Below are 19,018 nucleotides of genomic sequence, written 5' to 3'. Positions count from 1 at the left end.
TACGGCCGGGGGCGGGAGCTTTATTGGGGGAGGAGGAGGGACCCTCCCCAGCGCGGGGCCCGGCAGCGGCACCGGCTGCGCTCGGAGCCACCGCGTTGCCCGGCTGCTGGACGGGGGGTTGGGGCGGGGGGGGTCCTTCACGGCCCGTAGAGGTCGGCCAGGCGGCGGAAGCGCGGCCCCCACTCCCGCAGGTAATCGTAGTCCTGGTCCCCGTCCGTCAGGCTGGAGACGATGGAGCTGAGCGCGCTGCCCGCCGAGCCCGAGCCCTCGTAGTCGTAGATGAGCGCGGTGTCGTAGGGGGGAACGCTGGGGTCGCTGTCGGCCGCCTCCAACCCCTGCGGGACGTGGGGCGGCATCGTCAGCCCCCGCGGGATGCGGGGCGGGCGCGGGGGGTGGGGGCAGCGCCGCGTCCCACCTCGTTGATGAAATCCTCGATGTCGGACGGGCCGCGGGGCGGGCGCCGGGAGGGGCCCGGGGGGGTGGCGGAGCGCAGCGGCGCGTCCCTACGCAGCGGGGGGCGGCCGCGAGGCGGGGGGTGCCGCAGCTGCGTCAGATCGTACGCGTCCTGCGGGGCGGGGGGTCGGGAAAGGGGCGGTGAGACCAACCCTCCCCTACCACCACCCCGACCCCCCGCCCGCTGCCCCCACCTGGTCCTCCTCGCCGCCTCCCTGCTCGTCGTAGTTGAGGACGTTGTCCCGCACGTCGTCCCCCCAGCGCTGCAGTAATCCCCGGCGCTGCGCCCGGCGGCGGCTCCGGACCTGAGCGGCCCCCAGCAGAGCCAACACTGCGGGACGGAGGGTGGGGGGTCGGGGGGGACCCACGGGATGGGGCACGGGGCGGGGAAGGGGAGGGGAGGTGGGATGCAGGTGAGGGGTCGGGTGTTGGGGATGGAGATGAGGGGGTGGGGTGACGTGGGGGGCCGTGCAGGTGCAAGAGGGGGGCTGGGGTTGCGGTGAGGATGGGATGGGGCGGTGGGGGGGCGGGGGGACGACTCTGCGGTGCCACTCACTCAGGAGGAGGACGGCGCTGCCGACGATGACCACGAGGGCCTCCAGGGCGACCCCGACCCCGGCGCTGGCGGCCGCCAGGACCCCGTCCTCGCAGAGCCCGTCGCGGCCGCAGGGACACACGGAGACGTTGAGCAGCTGCTGCTGCTCCCGGGGGGGGGGTCCCGGAGTCCCGCAGCAGCAGCGGCAGCGAATAGGGCCCGGCGGGCAGCTCTGCCAGCACGGCCAGCACCGCGTGCGTCACTGCCGGGGGGATGGGGGGGCCGCGGGGTCAGCGGGACCCCCCCGCAGTACGGCGGCCCCCCGACCTCCCCCCCATCCCCACCCTCACCGTTGAAGCGGGTGACGCTCCAGTTGCGGGCGAGCTGCGGGTGCTGAGGGCTGAGCTGGAAGTGGAAGGGCGCTCCGTGGGGGGGCCGGTCCCGGTCGCTGGCGCCCAGCAGAAGGGTCCCCCCCCGGCCCGGCCGCCCGCACACCGCCCCCGACGGCGGCTGCAGCTGCGGAGCGTGGTCGTTCACCTCCACGATCTCAATGGACAGCGTGCCCGTGGCCGAGAGAGGCGGGTCGGCTGGGGGAGGGGGACGCGGAGAGCACCGTCAGGGGGAGCGCCCAAAGGTGCGGAGGGAGAGAGCGGGGGCGGGGGGCGGGGGGGTGCGTGAGGGGACGGTCACCGTCGTCGCGGGCGAGCAGCAGCGCGATGTACCAACCGCCCTGCAGGAAGGCGGACGGGTCCCGCAGCTCCCGCTGGGTGCGCACGGTGCCGGAGCGCGGGTCGAGCTGCAGCCATCCGGCCGGGTCGTACAGCAGCGCGTAGCTGTCCGCGTCGGGGCGAGGAACGTCGGCGTTACGGTGCGCCCCCTCCACGCGCGCGCCCCGAAGGCGCCGCGCGCCCCCCCCCCCCCCTCCCCGCGCGCTCACGTCAGGGTCTGCAGGCGGCGCGTGTCGGGGTCGCTGGCGGTGTAGGTGGTGACGGCGGTGCCCGGGGGGGTCCCTTCCAGCACGCTGACGCGCCGCGGGTTCTCGCGGAAGACGGGCGCCTCGTTGACGTCCCGCACCCGCACCCGCACCGTGGCCACCGCCCGCGGGCTGCTCGCCGCCCCCGCCTCCAGCGGCCGCTGGTTCTGCACCGACACCGTCAGCTGGAAGCGGTCCCGCACCTCGTGGTCCAGCGGCTGCGCAGGGGGTGGGGGTGTGGGGTCAGCGGCCGGGCTACGGGCGCCCGCATCCCCCCCCCCCCCCCCTCCCACCCCCACCGCCCCGCCTCCCACCTTGGCCACGGACAGCACGCCGTCGTTGGTGTGGGGGTCGGTGTGGATGGCGAACGCCCCCTCGGGGTCACCCTCCAGGATGGTGAACTTGGCCGCCCAGTTGGGCGATCCCGCCAGGTCCTTATCGTGCACCAACACACGGCCCACCTCTGCGCCCGCCGCCTGCTCCTCCACCTCCATGGAGAACTGGGGGAGTGTGGGGGGGGGGTTGGCACCTCCCGGAGGGCTGCGGCCCCACACCCAGCCCTGCCCGCCCCGACCACCTCCTCCTTGGTGAACTCGGGAGCGTTGTCGTTGACGTCCTCCAGGTAGATGACGGCGGTGGCGGTGGTGGTCAGCCCATCCCCGGACATGTCAGCTGCCTGCAGCGTCAGGTTGTACACCCCCACGGCCTGCGGGGATGGGGATAGCACTGAGCCCTCAGTCCACGGAGGGGGGGGGGTCCTCATCCGACCCCACACGCGGCCGTGGAATCCCCCCTCCCCACCTCACGGTCGAGGCCGTCCCGCGCGGTGCAGATCTCCCCGGTGGAGGCGTTGATGCGGAACATGTCCCCGTGGCCCTGCTGCAGGATGGAGTACCGCAGCGCCGCGTTGTCCGTCTCGGGGTCATCAGCATCAGTGGCCTCCACCGTCAGCACACAGGTCCCTGCCGTCACCACGGGGCTGGGGGACCACTTATGGGGCCGGGTTGTGCCCCCCCCCTCCCCCCCTCCCCCCCATGGGCCCCCCCAGCCCGGCCCCACCTGGCGCAGCGCCCTCCACCACGCGCCCGGTGAAGACGTCGCGGCGGAACAGCGGGCGGTTGTCATTCTGGTCCACCACGATGATCTCCAGGTCCGTGGGGTCCTCCAGCGTTGTGCCCCCCAGGTCCAGCGCGAAGGCCTTCAGCTGTGGGCACAGAGGGACGGGGTTGGGAGTGGGGGGGAGGGGGGTGCAGCTCGGGGCGGGGGGGACACGTGGCCGTGCAGTGGCCTTACCCGGAACCGGTCGTTCTGCTCGCGGTCCAGCGTGGCATTGAGGAACACTTTGCCGCTGAATTTGTCGATGGAGAAGATGCCCAGGGGCTCCTCATCCACCCCCGGCCCCTTGATGCTGTAGATCACCCCCCCCGGCTGCTGCTTGTCCGACTTTATCTGCGTGTGGGGGGGAGCGGGGATGGGGCTGGGGGCTGTCGTCCCGTCCCTTCCCCCCCCCCTCCCCCCACCCCATGCCATGGGGGTCCCTCCAGCCTCCCCCGGCCCTGCCTACCTGCACCAGGAGGTGGGGAATGCGTTTGTGGTTCTCGGAGATGCTGATGGGGGGGATCACCCAGGCCCTCTTCACCCGCCGGGACCCCTCGTGGTGCTGCCAGCCAGGGGGGCTGCCCAGGGCTGCGCTGGCATCCTGCAGGGGGGGAACGTTGGGGAGGAAGGAGTTATGTGTTTGCATGGGTCAGGAGCACAGGGCTGGGGGGGTAGGGAGGCATGGGGGCTACGGAGGGGTTAGGAAGAGGAGCAGGGGCTACAGGGGGGCTACAGGGCGGTCACAGTGAGGTGCAGAGCTGTGCTGTGGGGCGGGGGGTGTCGCAGTGAGGCTGAAATGGGGATGACCCACAGCCTCCGTCCATCCGCGGGACAACCACCCCCCTTTGTGGGAGCTCAGGGCAAAGTGGGGAGGGGGTGGCAGTGCAATGGGGGGCAGCCACCGTATGACAGCCCCCCCCAGGGCTGTAGGGCCCAGACCAGGGCCCTAATGGCCTCACAGCACTCAGGGCTGAGGCCATATTGAGGAGCTCCACACAGGCAGTGGGGTTCGGGGGGTCCGGCAGCACCGCTGGGGGGGGGGGAGAGGGGGCTGAGGGCAGTGGGGTGATTCCGAGCCCCCCCTCCCCCCAGTCCCATCTCATTATTCTCCGACCTACAGGGTGAGAAATGCCACAGTGCCCCCAAAACCCCATCCCCGCCGCCCCCGGGAAAGTGCATCCATGGGGGCCCGGGCTCCGCAACCCCCACCCCACCGCTCCCCCCAGCACCACCGCAGTGCCCCCCATCCCCCGGCCCCATCCCTTACCCTGGCGCAGAGCGGGGCGAGCAGGCAGGCGAGCAGCAGCGGGGGCCCCATGGCGCAGCCCCGGCCCGGAGCGACAATAACGGCGGGGACGGCTGAGTGACAGCACATGTGCTGGAGGGGCCGGGCCCCCCCGGCCGGCAGCTGCCCCGGCTCCCCCCCCCGCTCCTCCCGCCCGCCCGCCCGCACCGCGGGGCCCGACGTGGCGGACGGCTGCGGGGGGAGCGGGGAGGTCGGGGCCGGCCGTGGGGAGGGGGTCCCGAGGTGTGGGGGGTGGTGGGAGGGGTGTGGGGTACGGGACCCCCCCGCGCGCCGAGGAGGGGAATGCGGCAGCTGTCGCCGGGTGCGCCCCGGGGATGCCGCGACGGGGCGGGCGGGCAGAGCCCCTCTGCTCCCCTCGCTCCGCACCGGGCCCGGCCCGGCCCCCCCCGCCTCCGCCTCCCGGAACGGCCCCGCCCGCCCCGCGGCCGCGTTGCCGGGACAGGTGCGGGGCCATCTGTGCTGACGGCGGGCGCTGGGCGGGGGGCCAGGCCGGGTGGGAGGGGGGCGGTGCGGCCTTCCCAGCCCCGACAGCCCCGGCCCCATTCCATCCCATCCCATCCCCATCCCCATCCCCATCATCATCCCATCCCCACCCCCACCCCCTCCCATCCCATCCCCATCCCCATCCCATCAAACCCATCCCATTTCCAAAAGCCCCACTGCCATTATCAGCCCCATCTCACCCCCATCAGTTCCATCTCTATCAGCCCCATCCCCACCAACTCCGCCCCCCTCAGCCCCATTCCCATGAGCTTCATCCCCACCAGTCCTGCCCCCACCGATCCCATCTCAACCCCAACCGCCTGATCCCCGCTATCACCCACGTCCCATCCTCATCATCCCTATCATCCTCATCCCTAACCCTATTCAACCCCCATCCCCACTGACATCCCAACCCTATTCTCATTCTCATCAGCTCAGCCCATCTCCAACAGCATCATCCTTGCCCCCACCACCCCCATCCCATCCCATCCCATCCCATCCCATCCCATCCCCGCAGCTCGGCGTGGCGGTGGCACCAGATGGCAGCATCGCTCCGGCCACCGCTGTCCCCGCACTCGGGGGGGCCGCGGCGGGAGCGGCGGGGGCGGCCCGGGGGGGGTGGTGTTGTGGAGGGGGGCGGACTGCAGCCGATGCCCCCTCCCCAGGGCTGGGCAGAGGGGCCGCGTCCGCCGTCCTTTGTCCCTGGCAGGGGAAGGTGCGGCGTTTTGGTGACATGGAGTGGCAGTTCCGTGTCCCCCTCTGGGATTCTCGCTTTTAGGAGTGCCCTAAGCACCCCCCAACCCCCCTCCCATCACAGCGCATCCGCTTCAAAGCTCTGTGGGGTGGGGGTAGGAGATGGGGCACGGAGGCAGAGGACAGGGACGGGGGGGCAGGGGATGTGAGACGTGGGACATGGAAAAGGGACACGAGGCACAGGACGTGGGCTGGGGACACGTGACAGTGGGACAAAGGCTGCCCTCTGCCCCCATGCACTGAAGCCTGGTGGTAGCAGGGCTGGGGTGGCAGAGGGGAGGACACGGTGCCACGCAGCCCTGGCGCTCGCTGGCACGTCCCCATCCGTCTGTCTGCTCCCAGCCGCCCACCCTCCTGCTGCCCGCCACCCCACACAGCCCTGCAGCCCCCCATGAAGGAGATGGATGGCTTCACAGCCCGTGGCCACCACACGTAATGGAATGGCTGTGTACATATGATGGGAGCGTCGATGCCGACGTGGCTGGCAAGTGAAGTGTTGGGAGACTCGGGGGGGAGGGGGGGGGAGGGGGCGCACGCAGCCCCACACCCCCGATGTGGGGGGAGCAGAGCACGTGGCTTTGGGGCACACATTGGCGCTCAGCTCCACGCACCGACCCTGCCTTGCTCAGTGGGCGCAGAGACGGTGACCTCACGGATGACCAACCCCATCCATGGGGCCGGGGCTGCAGGGGGGCGGTGGGGACACCCCCAGGCCGTGTGAGCCCCTCGCTGCAGGGTGACAACCAGGTGTTCTACAGCATTTGCTACCTGTGCTCATCCATCAGAGCCATCGATGGCGCTCCTATGGAGTTTTATTAATGATGTTGTCACGGCGCCGGCGCTGGGTGCCGCGCTTGTCGGGAGTGATGGATCATGAAGAGCTCTGGCTGCGATTTATTCTCCGGTGACCTTGTCTCTCCCCATTGTTGCTTGCTTAAGAGTTATGAATGTGAGACATGATAATTTGATATTGATCTATTTGGCGCGTTGCAGAATTGGCTGCGCGGCTGACGGCGTAGCACAAAGGGTTGGCACGCAGTGGGGCTGAGCAGCAGTGGGGCCGGAGCCCCCCGTGTGGGGGTGACCCGGGCTGAGCGTTCCACACCACCACCGCCTGCGCTGCCCTTCCCCTGCAGTCGCTGTGTGTCCGTCTGTCTCAGTTTTGGGGGCTCCGTTCCACGCGGAGGAGCGCAGAGCCCTCGGGGGGGGGGGGGGTGGGGCTCCAGGCTGTGCACTACACCGGGTAGAAGCGCCGCAGGAGCTCCTTCTTGTTGACTTTCCCCATCTGGTTGCGTGGGATCTCCTCCACCACGATCAGCTCGGTGGGGATGGCGTAGGGGGCCATGGTGTCCCTGCAGTGTGGGCACGCGCTGTTAGAGCCCACCCGAAGCCCCTCACCACTGAGATGCCCACCTGTGGGGGCTGCCGCTGAGGGTGTGTCCCCCCTGCGTGTGCCCAGGGGTGCTGACAGCTGTCCTGCTGCGCACAGCAGCGGTGTGGCACGATGTCCCTCTGCCCTTTGCGGGGCACAGTGGGGAAGCTCTGCCTTCTGTGCTGCGTGTCACCGAGCTGGGGCCGTGCCCGGCCCTCCGGCAGCGCGCTGGCACCGATGGTGACACGAGGTGCCAAACGTGCCCGTCGGCGTGGCCCCGCTGCCATATGTGTCGTGAGAGACACAGAATGAATCACGCTGAAGAGGGACATGTGTCTCCTGCCAGGGAGCGAGAGAAGGGCCGACAGGATGGAAGTGACACGAGAAATAATGTGGAGAGACAGGGCGGGGGGAGCAGTGCCCACAGCCATCCCCACACCAGCATCAATGGGATGCCAGGGCAGCAGCGGGGCGGCACAGGGGGACCCGGCACAGCCGCAGCGGCACAGTGAGGGGTTGGGCTCTTTGTTTGGCTCTGTCCCCCCCACTCCTCCAGCGGCCACTGGGCAGCATCTCCTCCACGCCGGCTCAGTCCCGGCCCCCCCACTGCGGCTGCCCCCAGCCCTGGTGGTTGCAGCAATGCCGGGAGCACATCAGCGCTGCTGCCTGGAAGCAGTGACTGCGGGTGCTGCAGCCCTCACCTGGCCCACTCCTTCAGCTCCTTCACCGACAGCATCTCCCCCCTGCGCAGCTGCACCACGGCGCTGACCCGCTGCCCCCACACCACGTCCGGGGGTCCGATGACGGCCACGTCTGGGGAGAGAGCAGAGGGTGCGGGCTGAGGGGATGGGGGCTCATTCCCAAAGGCTGACGGAGCTGCTCTGAGCCCAGGGCCAGGCTGCAGGCTGCAGGCAGGGGTCCCAGCGCAGCCCCACGGCCCCACACGCTGCCCACCTGTGATGTGTGGGTGTGCGAGCAGCTGACGCTCCACCTCCAGAGCGCTGATCTTGAAGCCCCCATTCTTGATGATGTCCACCGAGGTGCGGCCCTTGATCCAGTAAACACCATCGTGGTAGGCTGCTGTGTCCCCTGCAAAACACAGCGGGATCCCTGAGAGCCCCCCCTGCCACCCCACACAGCGTCCCCATCGGGTGGGTGCCGGCCTTCCCAGGCACGCACTGAGCAGGGCAGCGCTCAGGTGGGGGGCAGGTCGGGATGATGAGCGCCCCACTGGAGGCTCCATCCCCCCTGGGTGGGCGGTGGGGGGGGGGGGCAGGTGTGTGCTGGTAATTCCCTCTGGCACGGGAGGTGGGGGGGGGGGCTGCGGGAAGATTGAGGAGGGGTCACGACAGCGCAGCCCGGCTAAATGCTTAACAAGCTGTTGCACTTTGATAGCTACTTAAGATGATTACTCACATCCTGCTAATAGCGCCTTCGCCAAGCGGTGGGCGAGGAGGAGGGGGCTGTGCTTTCAGATGGCAGCACGGGGCGGGGGGGGGGGCTCTCAGCGCTGCCCCCCCCCCCCATCCTCACCCTCATAGCACATCTCCGCCTTTGTATCTCCCCACTGAGGAAGGCAGCTCCCAGCATCCCTGCGCCCTGCTCCCAGGGGACAGCAGAGGTGACAGGTGAGGTTTGGAGCCCCATGCAATGACACCAACTCCCGAGCCACGCTCTGCTGCCATGCATTCCCAGCACAGGAGCGGGAGGTGCACACGGATGTCACCCTGCTCCTGCACCAGCAGCTCTGGCTGTGGCACAGCTGCTCCCTGCCGCCCCTCCGTGCAGCACCGCGAGCTCCTCAGGGCTCAGCCGTGGCTCCCTTCCTCACAGCCACATGGGGATGGAGACACGGGGCGGTGAGGCTGCACCCTGCGACCCCACGCCACGCTCCTCCCATGGAACAAAGCCAGCAGGCAGCAGCAGCCCCCGGCACACGGCACAGCGCTGGGGCGCAGCTGATGCTGCGAGGCCGTGGGATTATTGTTTCCCTGACAGCAGCCATCAGCGCTGCCTTTGGATTTGTTTCAAGATGCTCAGCGGGCATCTGCTTGGCGAGGTGCTGGGGCTGTGCCGTGCTGTGTGCTGAGGAAGCCAAGCTGGGGGCAGAGGCCTTGGTGAGGCACCGGGGCACAGTGCTGAGCCCCAGGATGGGGCCGGGCATCCCCACGTGCTGCCCACATAGGGAACCTCCATGGAGCACCTCCACCTCGCAGCGCTCAGCCCAGCAGGCACTGAAGGAAGGTGTGTACCGTATCACCTTTGCCTTCAACGTGAGGTTTTTGGGGTAAAAGTGCTTCTGTTTTCAAGGGAAGGGTTGACTACAGAGAGTTCCTTGGATATGGCTGTTACAGCCACACGCATGCCTCGGAAACCCACGAGTTGCAATGGAAACCCTGTTTCCAAATGCAAGCCCCAGAGATTTCTGCAATGAGTTTCGAGTTGCAAAATGCTTGTTGCAGAGATGGGAGAGCCCCCGCGGCCTTTGGTTTGCAAAGCAGAGAGGTCTCCCAGCTTCAGTCCTAAGCTGAACAAAAGGCTGCATGGAGCAGAGCTGCAGAACAAATGCTGCCCAGTTCCTGTGCTGACAGCCCTGCACGATGGTCAGCGCGTTGCTGGCAAATGCTGCAGTGCTGCAACATCAAAGGTGCCATGAGCAAACACTGGGCAAACTGCTGAGCGAGAGAACGCCTCGGCTGGAGAAATGAAATGCTGGAGGAGCTCTGAGACAGCAGAAATGCACAAAAAGGAGCCCTTCAGGTGAACCCAGAGGAGCAGGGACCGGGCTGGGATGCAGAGCCAGGGCTGAGCTGGGAAAACCCAGGCACTGAGGTCAGACCTACAGAGCACAGCCAATGGAGAACGCATTCCATGGCTCCATGACCTTTGAGGACCTGGGAGGGTCCATTCTGTGACTCTAGGATCTTGAAGGTCCTTCCAACCCAATCCATTCCATGGCTCCACGATCTTCAAGGACCCTTTCAACCCAACCCGTTCCATGGCTCCATGATCTTCAAGGACCCTTCCAACCCAACCATTCCATGGCTCTGTGACTCTATGGCAATGACAACCCTGCAGCCCCCAGTCCCAAACGGCACAAGCTCCCAGCACAGCCCCAGATGCAAAGCTCAAAGAAGATCTCTTCCCACTGCTTGAGAGCAGCTGTGGGAGGAGATGGGGGCGGGCAGGCAGTCAGCAGGTGAGCACTGAAGGACTCCTCTGGGAATCAATCCATCCCCTCCACAGCAAAGCGCCCACCCTGAGGGATGGGGCTGTGCGATCCGCGCTGCGGACACACACCTTTCCCTCCCCCTCCCCAATGCAAACTGCATCGATAGATCCCCCATCTGCTCGCATACATCACACACTTCACTCCGGTTTATTAGCTGGAATAAATCATAAATATTTCATTATACATCACCGACGCTCGGCTGCGGGAAGGCGCAATCCATCACCCCGACACTCCTCGCGACCTGCCGCCACGCAATAAGCTTTCCAGTCTATTAAACAAGATTGATACAGTGTGCTGGGATGGACTGGGGGAATTTATTTATGGAGCAATGGCAGAGGGAGGGATGGAGCACGCGGGGATGCGCGGACACAGCGGGGCTGCTCCCGTTACCTCCTTGGAGGTGGCAAAGGGGGGGAAGCTCCAGCTCTGGGGGGCTGCGTGGGGGAGCAGCTCTGTGTGCAGAAAGCTCTGACCCTGCCCTGCTCAGCACCTCCATGCTCACTGCAGCGGAGGTCACTGCGTGCTGTGCTGGGGACCACGGGAGGCTCTGAGGGCGATGCACCTATGTAACGAAACGCTAAATGATAGGCTAAATAACCAGCAACCATAGGTTGGTTGATTTATGGCATCGGGATGAATAATGCGTGTCGCTGCTGACAGACATCTTGGCTACGAACAGGCTGCTCCAGAGGTTAGAGAACAAATTGTAGCTAATTAGCAGCAATTAGCACCTCTGAAATGCAGGATTTGGGCTGTGCGGTGGAGCAGGGCCTCATGCAGGTTACCTGCCCTGGGTGCAGAGGGCTCTCTGCTCACCTCTCCCGTGCATTCAGCATGCACAAAGGAGCCCCTCAGCATCCTCCCCTCCAAACGTCCCGGGCAGGAGAAGCAAAACAGCCAACTGACCAACAGCCACAACTACACCGGTGCCAGGAGGAGCATAGAGATGGAGGAGCCCAGAATCCAAGCCGTGTGCCGAGAGTCAAGCTGGTTGCAGCACCTCCTCAGCCTGGGCTGCTGGAGCGAGCTGCTGCTGGGACAGAACTGCTGCCATGCAGCAGGGTGATGCAGGGCAGGACGGAGCTGAGGTCTGGCTGCCTTGCCCCACTCCTGCCCTGCTCCACCACTGAGCTCAGGGCTCCCTCAGCCGCAGCACACCAAGGGCAGAGGTTGGTTTGTGCTGCAAGCATTAATAACGCATCGAAGCTGGTGGAGGGGGAAAGCAAACAAGGGAGGGGGAGGTTGGGACTTCTTTACGAAATGCATGCATATGGATAACGCAGCAATTATTAATGAGGAAATCATCTCCCTCCACAGCATCTCCCATGGCTCTGGCATTGCCTGGGTGAAGCGCAAAAGCCCCTCCAAAGGGAGAGGGTTCTGCAGCCCGACCTGCAGCCCAGAGCCCCCTCCAGGTGCGCAGCTTCACACCCTGGGGGCTCAGTGCTCTGCTCCCAGGGGTTGGGATGAGGACTCCCCATTTCCCAGATGAGGGTTTTGCCTTCACCCAGCCCAGCCCAGCGCTGGGGAGTTTGCTGCTGCCTGAGCTGCAAATGGGATCTGGTATGGGGATGGTGGGAGTCTGCAGCAAGGTCAGACATCCCAAAATACCCCCCTGTGTGGGGCAGGGTGCTTGCAACATCGGGGGGTGATGGGTGGCTGCCACCCTTTGCAGACCACTGAGGCAGAGCCGGGCTGTGACGCTGCTGCAGATCGGTACCTGCACGAAGCCTGGAGGTAATTTAATGGCTCACAAGAAAGGAAATAAATCTATTAGAGCAGAATCGCTGATTGTTTACATACCTTGCCACGAACACCACCACGAGCAGCAGCAGCAGCAGGTGGATGTGCAAGCACCATTTATTTACATAATAAAATTGCCAGGGAGATTTGCAGCTCGGGGGCATCCTCACCTCCCCGTGCACACACCTGGCTCCCAGCAGCACCGATGGCACACGGGCAGAGGACGGACCCCGTGCCCACCCTGACTGCCCATTCCGAGAGCTGTGAGCTCAGCAGCCGATTCCACGCTTCCAAACTCGCGCACGCAGCACTGGGAAAAGGAAAAGCAAGGCAAAAAAGAAACCCTGCTCAGCCTGGAATGAATTCGTGTCACGCTCCGTGAGGGGATGTCTGTTTGCATTCTGCACGCGGCGGAGCTGCGTGGTGAGAAAGGGCAGAGCCCTGCAGAGATGAAAGGCTGCACAGCCTCCCCTGGCATTTCCACCTGGAACAGAACTGCACCCAAGGGCATCTCCCAAAGCGCCGTGCTAGCAAGGCACCGCTCGCTGAGCACAGATGGAGCTGCTACCTGCAAGGAGAGAGCTGCAGATAAGAGAAATCTGACTGCCGGGTGGTAATCCCGAGCCCTGCTCTGCACGCTGCTCCCAGGGCACGCCGGGGACCTGCTGCTGGCCTCGTCTCGGCTGATACATCAGCGATCCCTCCTCTTCCCAGCTGCAGCCCTACAGCTTCTGGAGCTCGTTGCAGCAGGGCAAGATGCCAGGACGATGCTTGCTGACCCCACGCTGTACCCACGTCTCCCCTCGCAGCTTGCTGGCTCTCTTAGCTCCATTACCGCCCCGCAGGCCACTCGGTGCAAAATCCCCCCCTGTGTCCTGCACCCCAACCCAGCCACAGGTGCCATGCCCTGTGCCACCACATCACCGAGACCCCGAGCCGGACGGTCCCACTTTGGGCAGTGGGACTTCTCTGGTATTTGGACCCAACGAAGGGTTTGTCCACACTGCCCAGCTGTGCTGGCCGGTCCCTGCACAACACTGCCCATTTTCTCAAGCAATCACAGAATCACCGAATCATTCAGGCTGGAAAAGACCCCTACAGTCCCCAAGCCCAACCCCAACGCATCCCACCGTGCCCATAACCACATCCCTCAGTGCCACGTCTCTGCAGGTGTGGGACACCCCAAGGGACAGTGACCCCACGACTCCCTGCAGTCTATGCCACTGGGAGAACACACGCAGCCCAGCCTTGCAGTGCTCCCTTAAGCCAGCCAGGCAGGGCGTTGGAGGCTCATCATTAGCAGGAGCTCGTGGGTGACTGATACAAGCAGGCTGGGTGGAGGGACCCCCCCTCACAGCCAGAGTTACTGCAGATGGGTTTGCCCAGAGGACAAGCCAGAAAAGAGAACGGGTAAGTAAAAATGAGAAACGGGGTTTTTTTTTTTCTTTTTTTTTTTTCTTCACATTAGCATTTAAATATTTATAGAAATCCCTGCAGACAACGAGATGAAAAAGAAAACTCCAGGAGTAATAAATAAGTGAACGCTGCAAGGTGTGGCAGCCTGGTGGAACGCGGCTGCTGCTCAGCTGGGAGCACTGCAGAGCGTGGTAACCACGCGTGCATGGCTAAGAATGGTGGTTGTAATAACAAAAGCATTAGGCAGAACCCCTCTGCTTTGGTTTCTGCCCCTCCGCACAGCGGCTGAGGGATCAATTACACCTGAGCTGAGGAATGCAATGCCTCTTCTCCATGCAGCAACCTGGCCCGGCCCCTCGTGAGATGGATTATTAAATAAGGCAGAGATAAGGAGGGGAGGATGTTGACTGGAGAGGCAGCAATGGGATATGCAGCACGATATCTGCTTAAATTGTTTGCTTAAAGATACCGAAGCCTACGCTTCTGCTTACGGTGTAACACCATCCATTGTAAATCAGCCTGGAGCAATGGGAGGACTTTTGGTGCAAGCAAGCAGGTCTGCCCGGAGCCAGGAGGAGTGCTGCTCAGCACATTTCTTCATGCATTCCATACTCATTCCTGCTACCACCGGTCCCCCTCTCAGCCCACACGTGAGCCCGCAGCTCTCTTGCTTCACCAGGCTCACAGAGCTCCGCAGTACAGCCTGGCCAGAGCTGGGATGGGGCTCTGTCATCACCTGTGGTCATAATGGAGAGAGCCCTCCTCCAGGTGCTGCAAAAGCAAAGCACAGAGCTCAGCCTGGGAGGTGAAGGCTGAGAGCAGAGCCTGTGGCTGGGAGGTGTGGGCAGCTGCTGTTCCCACTGCCCTGCACTCGGGCTGTGACTGCTCCATCCCTCTGAGGTTGCACTCCGGACACTGGAGCTTCTCGAACAGTCAACGGTTGGCATCCACGATGCTTGCTGCAAGCAGAGCGGAGCCTTGTGGAAGAGTAAACAAGTTCTGTGCCAAAAGCTGCTCTCATTTACAGCTACAGAAATCCAAAGTCACTCCCTGGACCGCTGGAAACATCGCTCTCACAAGCAGTCATGGAAATACACGGGCTCCATCTCACTGTGCTCTGTGGCCATTGGGCTGCCAACCATGGGGCAAATCTGACTGTGTTGTCTGCTTATTGCTGCCAGAGAAAGAATAAACTTCTTTATGCATACAAACACCTCTTCAGTGAGGGCTGGTGGAGGTCTGGGCCCACATTGCTGCTGGACGGCCCCACTGCAGAGCACAGGGCTACCCTATGGGTGCCACTGCTCACGCCGGGCTGCGATCCTACCTGCAACACATTCTAATTAAGGAATCATTATTAAAAAAACCCGGAATTTGCATTAACTGAATTTATGACTAGGAGAGACGCCGCAAACAAACAGAAAACCTGCAGATTAGGATGCTAATGAGATGCATTTCTATTTATAATCTGCCTTGATCAAGCAAAAGTGTTTTCTGTTTCAGGTGTCAGTGCTACTCCCACAAATGTAATTCCCTCGGCAGGGAAACACCTGTCTGCCTGCAGAGATGGGCACGGGCCGGGTAAAGTGCTGTGCTGGAGCCATGTGAGGAGAGGGAAGGGGAGAGAATGAGAAGAGAAAAAGGAAGAGAAAGAGGAAGAGAAGAGGAGGAGAGGAAGAAGAGAGGAAGAGGAGGAGGAAAGGGGAAGGGAAGAGGATAGAAGAGGAAGGAAAGTTAGAGAAGAGGAAGAGGAAGGGAAGAGAGAACAGGAAGGGAAGAGGAAGAGCAGAAAGAGAACTTGACAATATGAAGAACAGCTACAACATTGTTTTCTTAAATGCAGCTTGAAGAAAGTAAGTTAAAAGATGAGTCATCATTCCGAAACGTTCGCCCAACAAGTTAAATAACTCTTACTTTCTTAACGACTTATTAATCAAAGCGCATTGATTCCTGAATCAGATTCTACCACCAGCAGGCTTTCTATCTTCTCCATCCCGATGCACGCATTATGAGAGTTTTATTCTGACAGATACAATATAGCAATCAATAAAATCTTATTATATGGAGCGGAGATACATGGATTTGTTGCAGGATTTATGCATTACTTCCTGGCCCGGTGCTATTTCATGTCTCAGCCTTAACCTGTAATTGAAAATAAATCTCTCCAAATACACCAGATTCCAATTTTCTGGAGGTATGGCAAATGGGAATGGAAGCCCCTTCCTTTGGGAGCTCAGCACCTTCCTTTGGGAGCTCAGCACCTTCCTTTGGGGCTCAGCACTTCTGCCTGCAGCAGATGGGGGTACCCCGCGGTCTCCCTGGGAATGGCCGGAGGGGATTCTGATCTAAGCAGCTCTGTCAGCAACACCAATACAATACGGATAATCAAATTCACTCCAATGGCAACGAGAGCTGCAGAGGGAGAGGCAGACAACGGTGCAAATGTGAGGAAATCAAGAGGCAGGGAGCGGCAGTAAATCACCTCTGCAACACCCAGACTTTGGCCACATCCCATTGCAGCCAACATCCCGAATGCACCAAAAGGTCACAGCAGCGCCGTGCTGCGTTCCTTCCTGCAGTGCACACACACACACACACACACACACACACACACACACACACACGTGTTCCTTCTCCCCAGAGTGGGCACATTCGCAGGGGGATGTTTGTGCAGTGTTCCTCCATGCATTGCATTGCCCTCTGGTGCTCGCAGGCGTGCAGGTGTTGCACAGAGCTCCTCATTGCTCCCTGGGAGCTGCTGGAGCCGTTCCTCCCTGCCGTGGCACTCAATGTGATGCTGCTCTCCTTGCTGAGAGAGTTTCATGGGAGAAAAATGGGTTTTAATAAAGCGGCTGTCAATCAGGAGCAAAATGACTGCTGCCATGGAAGTGTTGGTTTTTAATACCTTCTGAAAAATACACACGCTGGCATGATTTACAGGGACTGCAAGCAGAAAGAGAACCGGCCTGAGGAAAGTGCTGGGAAATAAACGACCTGCAACCAGAAAAGGCTCAGAAACGAAAGGTTCCTTTGGGAGCCTCCCGTTGCAGAACGCAGCCTGGAAAACACCCCGGGCTTCGGGGCTCCCGGGCTACCCCAAATCACAAAGCCAGGGGAGGAAACGAGACCCTCTCTTGTCTCCGTGCCCAGGCGGAGCCCCACGCTGCTCACAGCCCTCCATGAGCAGGGAAGCGGGGCACCAGATGCTGCAAAGCACTGGAGGAACGCATGCAGTGCCCCATCACGGTGCCACGCCGAGCAGCGCCGGGTTCACCACGAGGTGCAGCACGAGCAGTGCCTGCTCTTCCCTTGCAGTAATTACTCTTCATTTGCTGACCCGCTGCTTTTTCAGATTGCCATTAGCAATCAGCAGAGTGCTAAATTACAGCTGCCGTGTGCTCCCCACCGCCTCCTGCTTCGCTCTCTCCAACTCTCCAAGTCCCAGTGGAGCGCAGGGGACCTGCCACTGCCCAGCAGCACCGTGCCAAGCTGCTTTGTCACCTGGTGATGACCCACGCGGGCTGGCACTGCCACTGTCCCTATGGCATCACCTCGCCCTCCAGCAGCCTCACCTTTCCAGCGCCACTCGGCCTGCAGACAGCAGCCAGGAGATGGGAAAAAATGAAAGGCAAAGAGTAGGGCAACGGGGTGAGGAGAGGATGAGGAGCTGCCGTCCTCCCGGGGCTGCTGTGAGGGACGGAGTGCTGCTGGCACCCCCTGATATCCCCAGCCCCAGGCTTTCCTCTCAGCTCAGCCAGCGAAAGGGTTAAGTTTAATTTATACTGATTTCTATTTAATATCATTCTCTCCCCGTAGGAGCCGGCAGCTGTGAGCTGATTGTACTCTCTCATTATGCAGTCTGTATCACTAATGGCCTGTGACAAAGGCATGCCATCTTCCAGGCCTTACCCCCGAGAGCCAATTAAACACACATACTCCCTTCCTGTTTGCGGCGCATTACAATGAAATTAAACTGAATTTCAAAATCATTTTCTCCTAAAGACATCTCTTTGCAATAATTAATGCATGCTATTCCTTCCCATCTGAAATATTCATCAGGAGTGTTGACTAAAAAAAAAAAAATAAAGAATAGAAATGTCTGAAGCTGACTGCCCCACACCCAGCGCTGTGCCCACGATGGGATGCCCAGCAGAAATCACTGCTTCCTCACAAGTGGGTGATAAATAACAGGGCAAGGAGGGCATCCCAAACCCAGCCCCGTGCTCCTGGGTTGCTGTACTGAAAAAGGGGGGAATGGGAATGTTCGAACTGCTCAGGTGTGAAGGTTGGGTGGGAATCAGGCATCCCACCCCCTGAGCTTGTCATCCCATGTTATGAGCTCTCTCCCAGGCCCTGCTGCCCCAGCATAGCTTTGGGTAGGGGCGGTCAGCACTGCTGGCAGAGCATAGCAGATGTTTTCAAGATATTAGATAAAACCTACCGGGGACCTACCTGCAATATGTGTTGTTATTACTGGAGTATTACCTGCTGCTGAGATCTGATTTGAAAGAATCAGACACCAGAGCTGCTGCCATCCCTGCAAACATCAGAACCGTTTCTCACTTGTGGTCAAAAAGGAAAGGCAGATCCCGAGGAAAAGAAACACTCCCTTCGGATTTCATCAACACAGCACATAACAACAAAGCGAGCCTCAGATTCAAAACAAAAGGCCTCTTTATTGGGAGCTCTCTTTATTCAGAGCTCTCTTTATTTGGAGGACGCAGACTTTTCACTTAAAACAAACTCAGAATGCAACATTCTGGCAATCCCAAACCCTCCTTCCTGACCCGCTGCCACCTCCAGGGCTCTCCCCGGGATTCCTCCACAGACAGCTCAGCTTCCCAGGCATGAGGAATGAAGAAGGGAAATCCCATGGAAACCTCCAGTGCAGTGGCAGTGGCTGAGCCCCCCATAGTCACACCCACGGCCCATACAGGTCCAGCTTTGATAGCAGCAATGGATGAGAGCAGAGCTGCCCCAGGGATGTGCAGGTGCTCCTGGGGTCACTGATGTGACACCTGCTTACGTTCAGCTCAATCACAGACTGCTTGCAGGTGCTGAGGTGGTTGAGTCCCACCAAGCACAGCTCTGCACTCTGCATCTACAGCCAGCAACCCAAAGACACTCCACCCCTTGGCTCCAACGCAGGGGAACGCGGTGAAGCCATATCCCATTCTCCACACCCACCCCTGGGGGCACAGCCAGAGCTCCTGCCCCCCTCCTCAGGATGCAGTACAGTACCTGTCCTGAACCATCCATCGGGTGTGAACGCCTCTCTGGTTTCCTTGGGCCTGTTCCAGTACTCACGGAACACAGAGGAGCCACGGACCAGCAGCTCCCCTTCCTGCCCTTCCAGACCTGGAGTCACCTGGAACAGAGAAAGAGAGACTGCCTGCATGAGATGGCCAGGGGGTGGAACGTTGCCCATCGGTTCACAGCAGCCCCTGCCCCCCCCCAGAGCACCCCTCCCTGCAGGTCTCCCCTACGCCCCCCCCCCAGCTCTGGAGCAGGACGGGTCATCGCATCCCACTGGGATTCTGCCTGCAGACTGGTGGGGATGGGAGCAGGAGGCAGAGGGACGAGGCACGTTCCTGAGACTGTGCCATACTGCAGCCTGCTGTGTTGACAGAGAGGAAGCCTCGCTTTCCCAAACT

At 61.9% G+C, this 19,018-nt stretch overlaps 2 protein-coding genes and 1 long non-coding RNA gene across 8 annotated transcripts in view; 1 reads left to right on the top strand and 2 right to left on the bottom strand.

Annotated features, from left to right (window-relative positions):
- CDH15 (cadherin 15) lies at positions 1–4,743 on the bottom strand. The gene is given in 15 exon segments (XM_015292671.4): positions 1–335; positions 416–565; positions 648–784; positions 1,010–1,172; positions 1,174–1,250; positions 1,339–1,575; positions 1,679–1,821; positions 1,926–2,179; positions 2,276–2,461; positions 2,539–2,667; positions 2,763–2,923; positions 3,021–3,165; positions 3,255–3,410; positions 3,526–3,660; positions 4,327–4,743. Coding segments are annotated over 15 exon segments (2,379 nt in total). The 5' UTR covers positions 4,435–4,743; the 3' UTR covers positions 1–137.
- A 1,652-nt stretch (positions 4,744–6,395) lies between these two features.
- Positions 6,396–19,018, bottom strand: part of ACSF3 (acyl-CoA synthetase family member 3) — a 40,710-nt gene continuing 28,087 nt past the window's right edge. For 2 of the 6 annotated variants that reach the window (XM_004944307.5, XM_046899642.1), the window contains 4 exons: positions 18,606–18,732; positions 7,928–8,062; positions 7,675–7,786; positions 6,396–6,953 (listed from right to left, as the gene is read on the bottom strand). In XM_004944307.5, the coding sequence (XP_004944364.1) occupies positions 6,836–6,953; positions 7,675–7,786; positions 7,928–8,062; positions 18,606–18,732 (492 nt within the window). In that variant the 3' untranslated portion in view covers positions 6,396–6,835. Of the gene's footprint in view, positions 6,954–7,674; positions 7,787–7,927; positions 8,063–17,816; positions 17,902–18,605; positions 18,733–19,018 lie in introns of those variants that run through there. The other 4 variants (XR_001468515.4, XR_001468516.4, XM_425134.8 and 1 more) reach the window with 3 other exon arrangements.
- LOC124417138 lies at positions 13,302–15,537 on the top strand. The gene is made up of 2 exons (XR_006931206.1): positions 13,302–13,358; positions 14,868–15,537. It is a non-coding gene; the product is annotated as an uncharacterized LOC124417138 (long non-coding RNA).

The sequence above is a fragment of the Gallus gallus genome, chromosome 11 (genome assembly GCF_016699485.2).
Source record: "Gallus gallus isolate bGalGal1 chromosome 11, bGalGal1.mat.broiler.GRCg7b, whole genome shotgun sequence".
In the NCBI taxonomy this organism is placed as follows: Eukaryota; Metazoa; Chordata; class Aves; order Galliformes; family Phasianidae; genus Gallus; species Gallus gallus.
The sequence above is the reverse complement of the archived record's forward strand: the minus strand, read 5'-3'. Positions and strand labels throughout refer to the sequence as shown.